The following is a 12,623-nucleotide window of genomic DNA, read 5'->3' on the forward strand; positions in this document are numbered from 1 at the left end:
TTTTTTCTGATTGTGTCAATACTGTGTTGTGGTCGAGGTAATCCCCCGGAGGCAGGCCTGCGGACAGCTCCACTCCGCTCGCATACAGAGCGGGCCAACGTCCAGGGCTCAGAGCAGCTTCACTTCAGTCCTCAAAATGCCACAGAACAAGTACTGCGTTTTAAAAGAGCTGAAGGAAAACTTTCACATTTGCCACCCCAGATTGGACAAATGGGTGGCTGAGTGCACTGTGTGCAAAGCAGGCACTCAGTTGTCAGTGTGTAGACTGACGTCGCTCACACGCACACAGAAAAACAAAAGAAAACTGAAGATTGAAGGGTAGCTATTTGTTGTTTGTTAATCAGTAACTTTCTGCAGCTTGTTCTGTTTTATTGTCTCCATTATTAGGTTTTTGTTTCCATGTTTTTTAGTTATAAAACAAAGAAATCTGTTAGAGATTTTCAATGCAGCAGGGACATTATTTCTGTATTTATTTAATTCCAGAGATTTTTTTTGTCATTTTTCTTTCATTTATTGTCGACGACAGGCTATTTAGGCAGAGTAGAACACGTTGAGTAACCTTGAGGATGCCACAGTTTTTTCTTTGATAATAAAAACATTATTTTTGTCGCACAGTTGAATTTTATGATGTATATTGACTGTGGAATATATTAAATAGATATAATTTACATATCTTGAGGCTGGCACAGGAATTCTCTGTCTTGGAAATTATAATATCGTCACTCCAGATAATAAAGGCACAAATTGTGGTTGTGTTCAGTAACTTGTGACTGTGGAAGTGAATTTCACTGTGTAAATGGTACCTAAACATGAATAAATTGAGGAGCAGTACAGGCAAGTGACCGTAACCTGAGGAGTTGCTGTTTTGTTTCTATCATTCAGGCTGAGCTCATGCCGTGTTTGACATGCTGGAATGTTTAGACAACAACCATTGCACTGCACAGACCTCCTCTCTAATCTGATTTGTGTTAGTATGGGGAAGAAACAGCAGCTGACATATTAAAGTTTCATGACAAGGTCACATGTTGGGTCCTGCGCCAGGGTTGCCAGATTGGTCAAAGCAAACAAAAACCATGGTGTAAAAACTGTAGGGTCTAAAATACTGACAAAATGATAGCTATTATATGGCAAAAAGGAAGAGATTTCAGCGAATCACTATAGTAATAGTACTGATCGCAGTCGTGATTTTTAATTTGAAAGAACGATCAGTTAAAAAGATGAGTAATCAATTCAACAGAACAGTATTTCAAGGTCATAGCATGATAAATACATGCAAATACAGAACTCTAAAGTATGAAAAAGCAAGAAGAAGTGAGCTAATAGGCCAATCTACATAAAACCGAAATATATAATGTATATAACTGACATTAAGCATTCAGTCATTCATAGACAATGCATTTTATGTCGGTCTCAGGACACCCAAGGTCACTGTCCACAGTGAATATGATAAAATACAGCTAAAACATCAACAACAACACCATCGAAACAATATTAAAAAAAAAACAATCCCTGAATGTTTTTTAATGCAGTGGAGCATTGTTTGACGTGTGGTAATGTACAGAGAGAAAAACAAAGTTTGTCTCCATCCAAATATTTATGGGCACAACTATATGTTTGTTTAAAAAGTTTCGTTTTGAGATGAGTTTTAAAAGTGTTTCTGGACTGGATGTTTCAGATGTGTGAGGACAAACGAGTTCCGATGTGGGGGGCCAAGCGGCTGAGGGAGAGTCATGGGAAGTATCTATCTATCTATCTATCTATCTATCTATCTATTCACTCATTCATTTAAGTCCATTTTATTCATATGACACTTTCCACAGATGAAAATTACAAAATGTTTCACACCAGGCCCCGATTTAACACATTCTTCCAAAACAGGACATAAGTGTTTGGGCTGGAAACTTGTTCTGATCTGGCAACCGCGGAAGCAGGTGCGAGAGCAGTGAAGAAGGAGGAAGTAAATATGTCGGAATGTCTGGTTTCTTCCTTGTGTCGAGCCTCGTTCAGAGGTGGTAAATGTGCTGATCTCTGAGCTCCACGATGACAGCAGGATAACGAGGCTCTGCTCTGCCGTCAGTGAAGATGTCCGCTCCACAGGTAGGGCTCAGTCACTGGTCTGCAGACCTGATCTGGAATTTACACAACAGCCGCGTTTCCAGCGGGGATTAGGGTGAAAGTTTGCGTGTGTGTGTGTGTGTAAAGGAAGTTAAACACGACAAAATGCTTCTATATTGCATTAACTTTAGTACATGGCATGTCTTTTCTCTGCACGTGCACAACACACAGTGAAGACATCAACAAGTCCCCGGTTCAAGTCTGGACTTGAGGTCTTCAGACAAATGACATTCCTAAATTATACTTGACATTTGCTCAAAGTTTGCTTCTCTGTTTGGACAGAAAATAAGGGACCCGTTTACACATAGTTTCAAGTTTTTTTTTGTTTGTTTGTTTTTTGTTTTAGAAATGTCTTGAAAAGGATGTCTATTTACACTGAAATGGCAGAAACGCTGAAAATGATGTAATTTTCATGTCTGGCCTCTAGTGGGCGCTGTTTAATATAATGAAACCAAACGTGATTCTCTTTAATGAACTACTGTCATACTGCACATGCATAGGAGCAGCATTTTTAAAAAGTTATTGTGCACACAGTTCTTAAATTATACAGAAAATATGTTTCTATAACTGAAGACACAAACTGAGATAGTTTCCCAGAGGTTACTCTTTATTATGCCTGAAAAAAAAAAAAAACCCTGTTTTCCACAGTCAATAGTACAAAATAACTTAGAGCTATAGAATTGAATAATGAAAGAAATGAGGCCTCTTCTTTTTAGAAATTCAACATACAGCGGTGAAATAGCAGCTCCCTTTACAGGGAAAAAAAGAAATAAAAAAACAGGGTATATTGTTTCGTCAATTCAGCCTTAACTAAATTCTTCTTGCAGTTTCAATGTAATAATGTAAACAATAGACCGGTAGTCTCACAAATACACTCGTTTAATAGATAAAAATATCTGTGCTTCTGACAGTAAATGGGGAAGCTTTTCTTCACTTCCTCTGAAAGGCAGCACTTGCGTTTTGTCACTTTGTGGGCCGATTAGACACAACGCTGCTCTGATGTCTATTTGTCAGATATTATATCAGCTTCAACTATTTTTGTGCGTAGTAGAGCACACAGCAGCCTCTTGGGGATTATGTGACACACAGCAAAGATCGGCGTGTGCAAAGTGTCACTCAATTCAAATATATGTCCTCTGAGAAAACAATGAAAACTGGACAGTTTCCATGAATTCATAAAACCGCTGGTTACAGGACTTAAAAAGTGGACACGTTTGGCTAAAAAAAGGGCGTTTGGTCATCCACTTCTTTGTGGAGTTTGCCTGATTTTTTTTTTTTTTCCCTGTGTGCTTCAATTTCCTCCCCAAAAACAGTCCGACAGCATGCATTCCAGGTAATTGGTCACTCTAAATTGCCCCTCGGTGCCACTCTGCTCTCCTGTTTGAGGCCTAAACACAGATTCGTCTGTGAGACTCTGCCCATCAGGAACAGGGTCTTTCAGCACACTCTGCTGTGACCCCCCCCACAGAGGAGAGTCGCTCTGACAACAGCACACAATATGCTACATGAACTGAAAAGATAGTCAACACTAATTTGCATACATGCAGAAAATAATTTTTGGAGGTACTGTGCAGGAAAACTAGACCGTGACCAATAAACTCAGTAACTGAAGATGTCAAATTATTTATAGGAAAAACAAATAGAGAGGTTTAGCACTTACCAGTATAATGAAATCATGCATCATTCTAAACACTTGTACCGTTAAATCCACTCTAAATTACTGCAAATGGGTATATTTTCCCTTTAAAATGGTTCCACTGTGTTTTTTGTTCTTTTTTTATGTTGTAAATATTGATAGGTATTTATTTTAAATCCTCAATATTGCCAGCATCTTCTTCTAAAATATGATATTTTAATAGTTTTTACTTTAATATTGTTCTTTTCATTTTGTGTAATATTGAGCTGCTGTTGTAACTGAATTTCACCCTGCTGCATGAATAAAGTAAAGGCTTATCTTATCTTATCTTATCTTATCTTATCTTATCTTATCTTATCGCACTCTGGCTCCATTCTTATGATAAACCATTCTTGGTAATTGCTTAATGTGTTTAATGAGGCTTAATGTTTGTGTGAATGGATGAATGGGACCAGCCGTCTGCTTCTAGTCTGCTGACGCTGTAAACATGTGCGATACAACTGAAGTCCATTTACATGCAGGTAGGTTGTTTATCAAATTAGTTGCCACAATTCCATAAATCTTCGTGGTGGATGTGTTTGTTCAGAGCTTGGCCTTCTGGTGGAGAGGATGGCGTTTTTATGAGGCTGACGGTGACTCATCTCTTTAGAGGCTGAAAGGAGGCAGACGGACGGACGTATGGACAGTTGAATGTGAAAAGATGTCCTTCCACTCCCAGTTATTTTCATCAACGCCACGCGTGATGAACTGCTCCTGGTGGTTTGTGGCTTCGTGGTCGTGCTCCAGATGAATCCTGGTTGTGGTGACATGTGTTTTCACACTCTGATCCTGACTTTGGAAATGACCTTTGCCCTAACTTTACAGAGACTGATTGTCGTTTGTTTTCATGAGTGATTGTCAGGAGCGTGTCAGGTTTTGTGCCCGGTCAGAGATTCAGCGCCCCGCCGCTGAGCTTTCGGGCCGTACGGTCGTGTGATTTATAATGAACAACTGTTCGGCTGTCATATCTTCCGCCTGTATTTCCTTTTTATCTGCGCCACACATCATGAACTGAGCTGTTAGCTTTATGGGCTCTTTAACTACCCCACTGTTCACTCTTATTGGATTCATTTGTCTTTTTAGGCCGGGTTAAGGCTTCACCCTGGGATTATTGCGTCGGTGGTCTTCGTCTGCGTGGTGGCGGCGGCGGCCGCCGTATTGATCATACGGAAATACTGCTTCCCAGTCAAGTAAGCAAACTTGCTTAATGAGCCCTGACGCGATTATTTAAAAATCCGGGTGCAGTGAAAACACATTGTCCCGCTTCGTTTCAGTGAGGCCACGTACAGATACTCGGTGCTGAGGCAGATGGAGGACCAGCATTCCGGGGTGACGGAGGAGGACGGCGACAGAGGGCCCTGCACAGTCGGAGAGGAATCAGACGAGGTCAGTGGGTCATGGCCTCCCTGATTGTGGCTTTCGCTGTCATCTGTCCCCCACTACAAGTCAGCTCACTGGCAACCTTCCTCATCACATTAAATGTCATCTTACGCTTCTTTTTTTTCTTTACCCTGACAGGAGCTTCTGGAGTAAATCTGCAGCCGGGCTTTAGGTGGATTCACTGAGAAGGAGGTTATAGAGTGGGTTTTCTATATTCGTTATTTATTTATGAACTGATTACAAACATATATTAAACTTTAATGGCAACGTTTAGATGCAGAACAAGCAAATGGAGCCAGTTGTTACATCTCAGAGGCTGGAACCACCATATTGCAGTTGCTTTCCATCTATTTTTTTTCCCCCTGAGATAAACTGATCTCGTGGCTGTTAAATATTTTTTCTGAGGATCAATTGATCGACTGGTTTCATCTGGGTCATATTGGATTCACACTTCCTGAGAACTGTTGTCGATGTGCTATTTCTTGGTGTTCTTATTTTGTCCGTCACCAAGTCAGATGAAGCTGATAAGTTTTTAAAAATCAGTGTCCATGCTTCTAAAGTGACCTTCAGCTATTGATAAGCATCTATTTCTGTTCCAGTTCTCACCTCTCAGGGGACGCCCATGAATCCCCCTGATCCTTTGCTTGATGGAGGCTGCAGGCTAAAGTGAGAGCAGGAAAAAAAAATAAAAACCCAAAACAACCTCGAGTGTTTATCTGAGCATAAAACTTATCTATATTTGTTAGAATTTATATTCCTTCTAACCAGGCTTTGTTGCATTATCTAGTGCTAAATATAGACTGATGTGCTCGGTATAAAGAAGGAATAATTTGATCAGCAGTGATACCTGATGTCGGTCTTCCAACATGCTGCTACAGTTGTGGTTATTTTAGAAGAGGAGCCTGATTGCAGATTTTAATGAGGATTAAGACGCAACTATTCGGATTTGTTATTTTTTACTTGATCTTCATATGAAAAAAAAAAAAAAAAGCCAGGCTAATTAACTTGGAGAAGTAAACTCTAGTTGAGTCTTTTCACAATACGTACCTTAAAATAAAAAACAAAAGCCCCAAATTTCAAGAATATTCATTTTGTGCAATAACTGTTTTCAATAGGCAGAGTGATGCTGATGAACAATGCTTTTTGTCTCAACCTAAGTGCGTTTAAGTCTGATGCAGAGCGCGTCAATATAAGACATTATCCAGGGAATAAACCCTCTTTTCACAGCCGCTGCATTAAGACTTGACATTTCAGATATTTTAGGCCTCTAATTCAGCGACAGCTAATAATAGTCATTACAGGACTGCAGATATTTACCAATTGGCCCATTCCTTTTTGAAAATATTCCCTTGTTTGGGCCAACGCCAACCCATTTAAGGTGTGCTCATTCTTTAATGGATGCCGAGTGCTGAGTGATGTTACGTGATGTTTTTTTTTACAGTCGCGCTCGCCTCCAAAGAGGAAGAAAGTAGCAGCTCCACATGCTCGGGAGGTGCAAGTGAGCATCAGGATGTGAGCATCTAGGTGACAGGATGCTCCTGGCAGCTCAAACTGATTAATAGATAATCAGAAATCAGTATGGTTTCTCTTTAATTGTTATTTGTGTGATCAACAAATTAAGCTGTGAAGCCAGTCTGTTGTCACCCATCTCTTCTTGTTAAGATTTCTTATTTCAGGGTTTCCAGGCACTTTGTGGAAAGCGGTTGCTAATGTCGGCCGTGATGGTGCTTAACTCACACGGAAATACGTTTCCCATTAAATATGTTTAACCTGTACATTGACTCAAGTGTGATGAATGAATACGAGTGAATATATGCTTTATTATAGGGTTCAAAGTCATTACCGCTTCTGAATGCCAGGTGAAGGATCTGTGAAGAGCCGTGTGTTGAAAATCTGTCTTATGGCTGTTCCATTAACCCATAAACACTTTCTGCAATTGAACCAAATGCAATCAAACACGAGTGCTTGAAGCTCACGGTGATGTGCTGCTTTCTGAATGCTTAAATGTTCCCTGTGATTGGTGAATGATAGACCACAATGACCCTCTGCTGGTTGTCTTTAGTATTACACCTTGAATTTCAAGACATGATTACTCAACCATGAACAGTGCTCTCACTAAAATATTGAGAACTGAAAGATGTGACCCTGAGACGCTGTTGAAGGATGTATCGAAGAATTAAGACGTTTAAGTCCCCATAAAGATACACATCATGTTAATTTACACAATCTTACACTGTAGTGTAAAGGTGGCCAAAGTCATGCATATTTTACCATAATGAGTTTCAATAAAATAATGGACTTTAGTTCTGTTTCAATATTCTCTGTACATTATTTAGTGCAATGCAGTGTCATTTTTTATACAGCTAAAGAAAATATGTCTTTCTGGACTCATTGGGTACCTGTTTAAACTTACAGCTGTTTCAGTTTGCAGATGTTCAACCTGCAGTGTTTCATATTTCGAGGAGTTAAAACTCAAGATTCAGGTGCTACCTTGTTGAGCAAATGGGCCAAACTGTTGTTTTAATAATTTAATAACTTTACTAATACCACAATTAGTTTTTTGAACCAATCATGCTTAGTTTAGCAGGAAATGCAAATAAATGCGTATGTTAACAAATATGGCACTGTGGCAAAAGAAGTGTTAAGATGTGCTATATAACAGCAATTTCATATTTTGTGTAGTGTTTTTTTTCGTGTGTGTGTGTGTGTGTGTGTGTGTGTGTGTGTGTGTGTCCATAAGATTTCAACTGGATTTGACAAAATTACTCTGAGCATTTATACTTGTGCCTTTTTACATATGTTCCTTCTTTTATCTATGTTTGCACCTCCACCAAAACAAATTCCTCATATAAGGCTACTGTACTTGGCAATAAACCTGTTCATGATTTTGATAGCACATTTACATCTGCATTGGATTTTTGGCTATAGGTTGAACACACATTGAGTATTACGTATATCGTGACCCACAGGTTGATGCTGACCGTCGTGGCTTTAGGATGATCGACTGTGAGAAATAGACGGTTGGTTCATTAGTGAGTAAATACTGCTTGTTTTGTTGTTGTTTTGTCTGTACTGTCGCCATGTCAGTGCAAACACAAGGGAAAATTACACGAAATTACACTACTTAAGCTGTAACAACTTTAGAGCTCACACTCGCGCTCGGGTGAGCTAACTGGTGCAGATTTTCATTCTAAGTTTCAGAGAATATTCTCCTCTGTCAACACCGCTCAAGTGCTCAACACAGATCTATTAACACTTTACGGTGCCCGTAAAGTTCAGAGTGTTGTTGAACCTGTCAAGAAACACTGAAGGAGATGTTTTGTAGTTTATTTTTGTAACCCATTATACAATTGTGTTGATGTCAAAACAGGGCTGAGGAAAAGGCTGTTTTTCTTTGGAAGCTGTGAGACAAATAAAAGTTCAGAGTTTAGCTGGAGCTGAGGGATCAGCGGAGGGGATGCCAGCTGAAAGGAGGGCTCGACCTTCGCTTCAAGAGATTATGGGGTGACTGACCATGTAAACAACGCTGTGTTGCTTTGAGCCGAAAACAAAAGTGACTGTAATGATTCTGTCTTTAAAACTAAATCAGTTTATTATTTCCACATCATGCTGTTTACCGAATAATGAGACTGACAGGTTCGGGTAGATTTCTTGACCTTGAGTTTTGGGGACCCGGGTTTGAAACCGCAGTGGGATATAAAAAAAAGAAAAGCAGACAATACTTGATATCTGATTCTTATTTCTTCTGTAATACTTTATATATGTATGAGCTGCTTTATCCAGATAATCCCTCGTATCATATGTGTTTTACAAAAAAATTTCCATAGAAATGGAAAAACCAAAGAGGTGCAATGATTTTTCTTTACACCCTTTTTTTTCATTTACACATGCAATTTGTAATATGAAGCGTTTGACCCTTTTCTCTCCTCCTCCTCCTCTTTCTGCCATCTCCCTCTATGGGTTTCAGCTTTGCGACCAGCGATGCACAATCTGCTATTTTCAAACCTCATTGTCCGCCTCACACAGTATTTCTTTTCTGGCAGACACCTTCCCTTGTTTGACATTATAATACACAGAAACCTGATCATCTAGTTCACACTGTCAGTGTCAATGTCAGTGTGTGTGTGTGTGTGAAAAACTACAGTAATGCCACATCCCACATAAAGTAGGGCTCCTATATCCCGACACCTCGCCTCCCATAAGGTGTGTTTGGAACTGCTTCACAGATGAGACGACACAGTCGCTCTGCTGCGTCTGTTATATATATTGAGTGCCTCTAGTACGTATAAACCGCCGTAGCGTTTCCTCATCTGACACAAGAAGCTCTGTGATTGGTGGAAGACATGAAATGTCGAGGTAAGATTTCACTTATGATGTAAAGTGTCCATTACTTCAAATTTGCATCTATCTTGTCCTACTTGTTGACAGTGATTTGGAAACTTGCGCCTGCGCTTGCTGTCCTGATCACATTGGGAATCTCCATCAATTATTACAACGCACAGGAGAAAGTCAAAAGTTTGCTTGGTAAGATAATTTTCCATGACATCCAAAACTGTGAGGTACATTTCAGCCTCTGATCACAACCAAACCACCTCCGTTCTTCTGCTTCAGGCTTTTATAATGAGGATCAAAAGTTCAGAACAGGTGAGGCAAACATTTCCACTATGAAAGCACTAAATGTTGTCGTCGCTGTCAAAACGTATCTCCTAACGAGACCCTCACTGTCCCCCGTGACCTGTGCTTTCAGCCCCGACCTCGCCTTCACCCCGGTGCGGCCTCTCGGCGGTTTGTCCATCCGACCGCTTCGCCGTGCACATCAGGAGCGGAGCGGCAAACATCGTCGGGCCAAAGATCTGTTTTGATGGTAAAACGTATGTGTGAATGGAAGGTGGAGCGGCGTCTGAATATATTACATTCAGCTCGGGTGAGATGGTGAAACTGGTCGTTTCCTGTGTTTCAACAGCATCATGAGTCACGTACTGAACAACGTGGGGCCGGGGCTGAACGTGGTGGTAGCCGACGGTGAGTAAAAACATTCTCATCTTCTTTAAAAACAATGACAAATTGATCGCATACAGGATGCTTCATCATTTTTAGAGACAAATTATAGCTCTAGGGTTCACTTCTGTAACTCCAAAAGAAAAAAGTTGTGCTGATGTGTGCAAATAAATACAAAAAGCAATGATTTATAATGTTCATAAATCCCCATTTTACTCAACAGTGAACATAAACATCCTGTGAAATATGGAAAAGGAGACTCTTTCATGAAAAAAAAATATTTGTTTACAGTGGGATAAGAAATGTATAGATGGATGGAGTTTGAATACAGCAATACAACGCTTCTCTGAAAACAAAATAGAAATGTTTATATGTAACTGCAAACATTGCGACTTGTGTTAAACTGTGTTTTGGAGCATTTTTGGAATAAGGGAAATATTAACTGGCTTCTCAGTTCTATTTACAGGGTCACTGTACAGTTTGCATGCGTCATATATCAGCTCTACATGTTTATTTTTTTCCTTATAGGTGAAGATGGAGTGGTGGTGAAACATGGCTATCTTGATATGCAAGACGGAAGTAAGAGTCATTTTAAAAGCAAATGTAATCAGGAGCATTTTATGTAACAGTAATTTCACTAATTGTTTATTTTCCTCATGACAAAAGACCCAGAAGATATCCTGGACTACCTAAAGTCAATAAAACCAGGATTGATAGTTTTAGTGGCCTCGTTTGGCGACGTGACAAAGAAGTGAGTCCAAAAATCTCAGAGATTCAACATGTAAGAGTGACTTTATACAACAAAAATCTGACCCGCTCAACTGTTTGGTGGCAGGATGACACCTGAAATGAGGGAGATATTTGTCGGTATGGGAAGCACTTTGATCAGGTCTGTAAAACAACGAGACAGCTGGGTGTTTGCTGGGAGAGCAGGGACGGAAATCAAAAGCCTCTTTGAGAAGGTTAGTGAACCTGCTCAGTGCATCTTTCTTTGTTCTATTAGTGTCAGAAAAGACCATCTATTTTAAAATACGTTAAAGGTAAGGGGAGGCAAGGAAGAAGAAAAAAAAAAGATGATGAAAACAAACGTTCTCTTCTCTTTTCACCTGGCAGCGAGCTGTTAATGATGAGAAAACCAACATCTATGAAGGATGGCCAGAAATAGTGGAGGTGGGCGGCTGTTTCCCGAGAAGCCCAGCAGCGACCGGCTGAGTGGCACAAACTTTAATTCGTTTGTGATGAACTGCAAATCAGGATGGAAGTGTCTTTTGAAAATAGCCCTGATATTAAATCCCGGCTCTCACACACAGTATTGCTTCTTTCTCCACATATAAAAGCTGTACGTGTCGGCCTTAAAACTCTGTTATCTTTTTAAAGTATTTAAAGCATCTTTTTTTTTTCCAGGTTTTCCCACAGTTACATCTACGTGTTCAGCTAATATTTCCTACATTCATGCTTTTCTCCCTTTTCTGCCGCTTTGCCCATTTATGTTTATTTTCTGTTAGAACAGACGAATAAATTGGTAATTATTCTCATTAATAGTAATCGAAAATGCTAAATGAATGTCCAGTAAAATAACATTTTTAAAAATCCCTTGGCTACTGTGCACATTTTTGATAAGACTTGCCTGCAGTTTTTTTTTTTTCTCACCCCCTTTGAAATAAATTACTAAAAACATTTTCAAGCTGTGCTTTATGGTTCTTTGTGGGTCAAAGCCAATTTAATTTAATAACAGCTAATTAGTCAAGTGGTTTCCAACCTCTGGGTCAGGCTCCATTAAAGGGTCACAAAATTAATCTGACCACTGGTGAGATAATAAACGAGTGAAGAAAGAGAAAATGATTGTCTTTGTAAGCATGTTTCATGTGCTTTTCAATCTCTCTGTGTGATGGGTCCAATTTGGTCTGGGTTTTTACTGCAACAATGGCCGACAATTGAAAAAATCTTTTAAAAAGATTTCGTGAGTACTTTTTTTGAGTTTTCTGAAGGTCTATTGCAAGTCCAACCACAAAATAAGCCTTTAAACACTGTTAGAACTGTATAAACTGTAATGCACATGAAGCCTTGCATTTTTGTACTTATAAAATGCTTTCCATTCAAATTTAAGATAACTTATTTTACATAAACTCCAATGGTTATGCTGGGAGGCTGCTGATCAGTCTGCCTCTGACAGCTTAAAGCTATTTTCAAAGAACATAATGTATTGACATAACTGCACAACAGAACCATCGTGGTGGAAGTTACTGAAATTTGTCACTGATTATTACAGTTTTGCAAAGTTACTTTGAGTCATTGCAAATAATTAAGCACAAGATCTCTCAGCACTATATATAAAGGATGCACATGGCAGAAATAATGAAGTGTTGCTGTTCATCTGAAGTCACCTCAGGTGGCAGAAGTTCAGACAAGTTAAACATTTATTCTGGGGTTAGTGTTCATTTATTATGTTGTCAAT

General features: G+C 39.5%; 1 protein-coding gene across 2 annotated transcripts; it reads left to right on the forward strand.

Moving 5' to 3' along the window:
* The first annotated feature begins 1,925 nt into the window (after positions 1–1,925).
* Positions 1,926–11,794, forward strand: LOC115389223 (protein FAM3C-like). 2 transcript variants are annotated; one of them, XM_030092696.1, is made up of 12 exons: positions 1,926–2,097; positions 4,874–4,980; positions 5,065–5,176; positions 5,309–9,526; positions 9,599–9,694; positions 9,782–9,814; positions 9,918–10,041; positions 10,134–10,192; positions 10,697–10,747; positions 10,835–10,919; positions 11,004–11,130; positions 11,282–11,794. In XM_030092696.1, exons 4-12 carry the CDS (start codon positions 9,514–9,516, stop codon positions 11,378–11,380), a joined length of 687 nt encoding a protein of 228 aa, XP_029948556.1. In that variant the 5' UTR covers positions 1,926–2,097; positions 4,874–4,980; positions 5,065–5,176; positions 5,309–9,513; the 3' UTR covers positions 11,381–11,794. The 2 variants fall into 2 exon arrangements, with proteins under 2 accessions (XP_029948556.1, XP_029948557.1); XM_030092697.1 differs by having other exon boundaries at positions 5,309–5,370.
* The last annotated feature ends 829 nt before the right edge of the window (positions 11,795–12,623 follow it).

Source organism: Salarias fasciatus, chromosome 5 (genome assembly GCF_902148845.1).
Source record: "Salarias fasciatus chromosome 5, fSalaFa1.1, whole genome shotgun sequence".
NCBI lineage: Eukaryota > Metazoa > Chordata > Actinopteri > Blenniiformes > Blenniidae > Salarias > Salarias fasciatus.

Excerpts from the sequence above, each read along its gene's own strand:
- LOC115389223 (XM_030092696.1), top strand. Across the intron at positions 9,695-9,781 it reads GAAAGTCAAAAGTTTGCTTG|GCTTTTATAATGAGGATCAA; the intron begins GTAAGATAATTT and ends CTTCTGCTTCAG. Across the intron at positions 10,042-10,133 it reads ATCTGTTTTGATGGTAAAAC|CATCATGAGTCACGTACTGA; the intron begins GTATGTGTGAAT and ends GTGTTTCAACAG.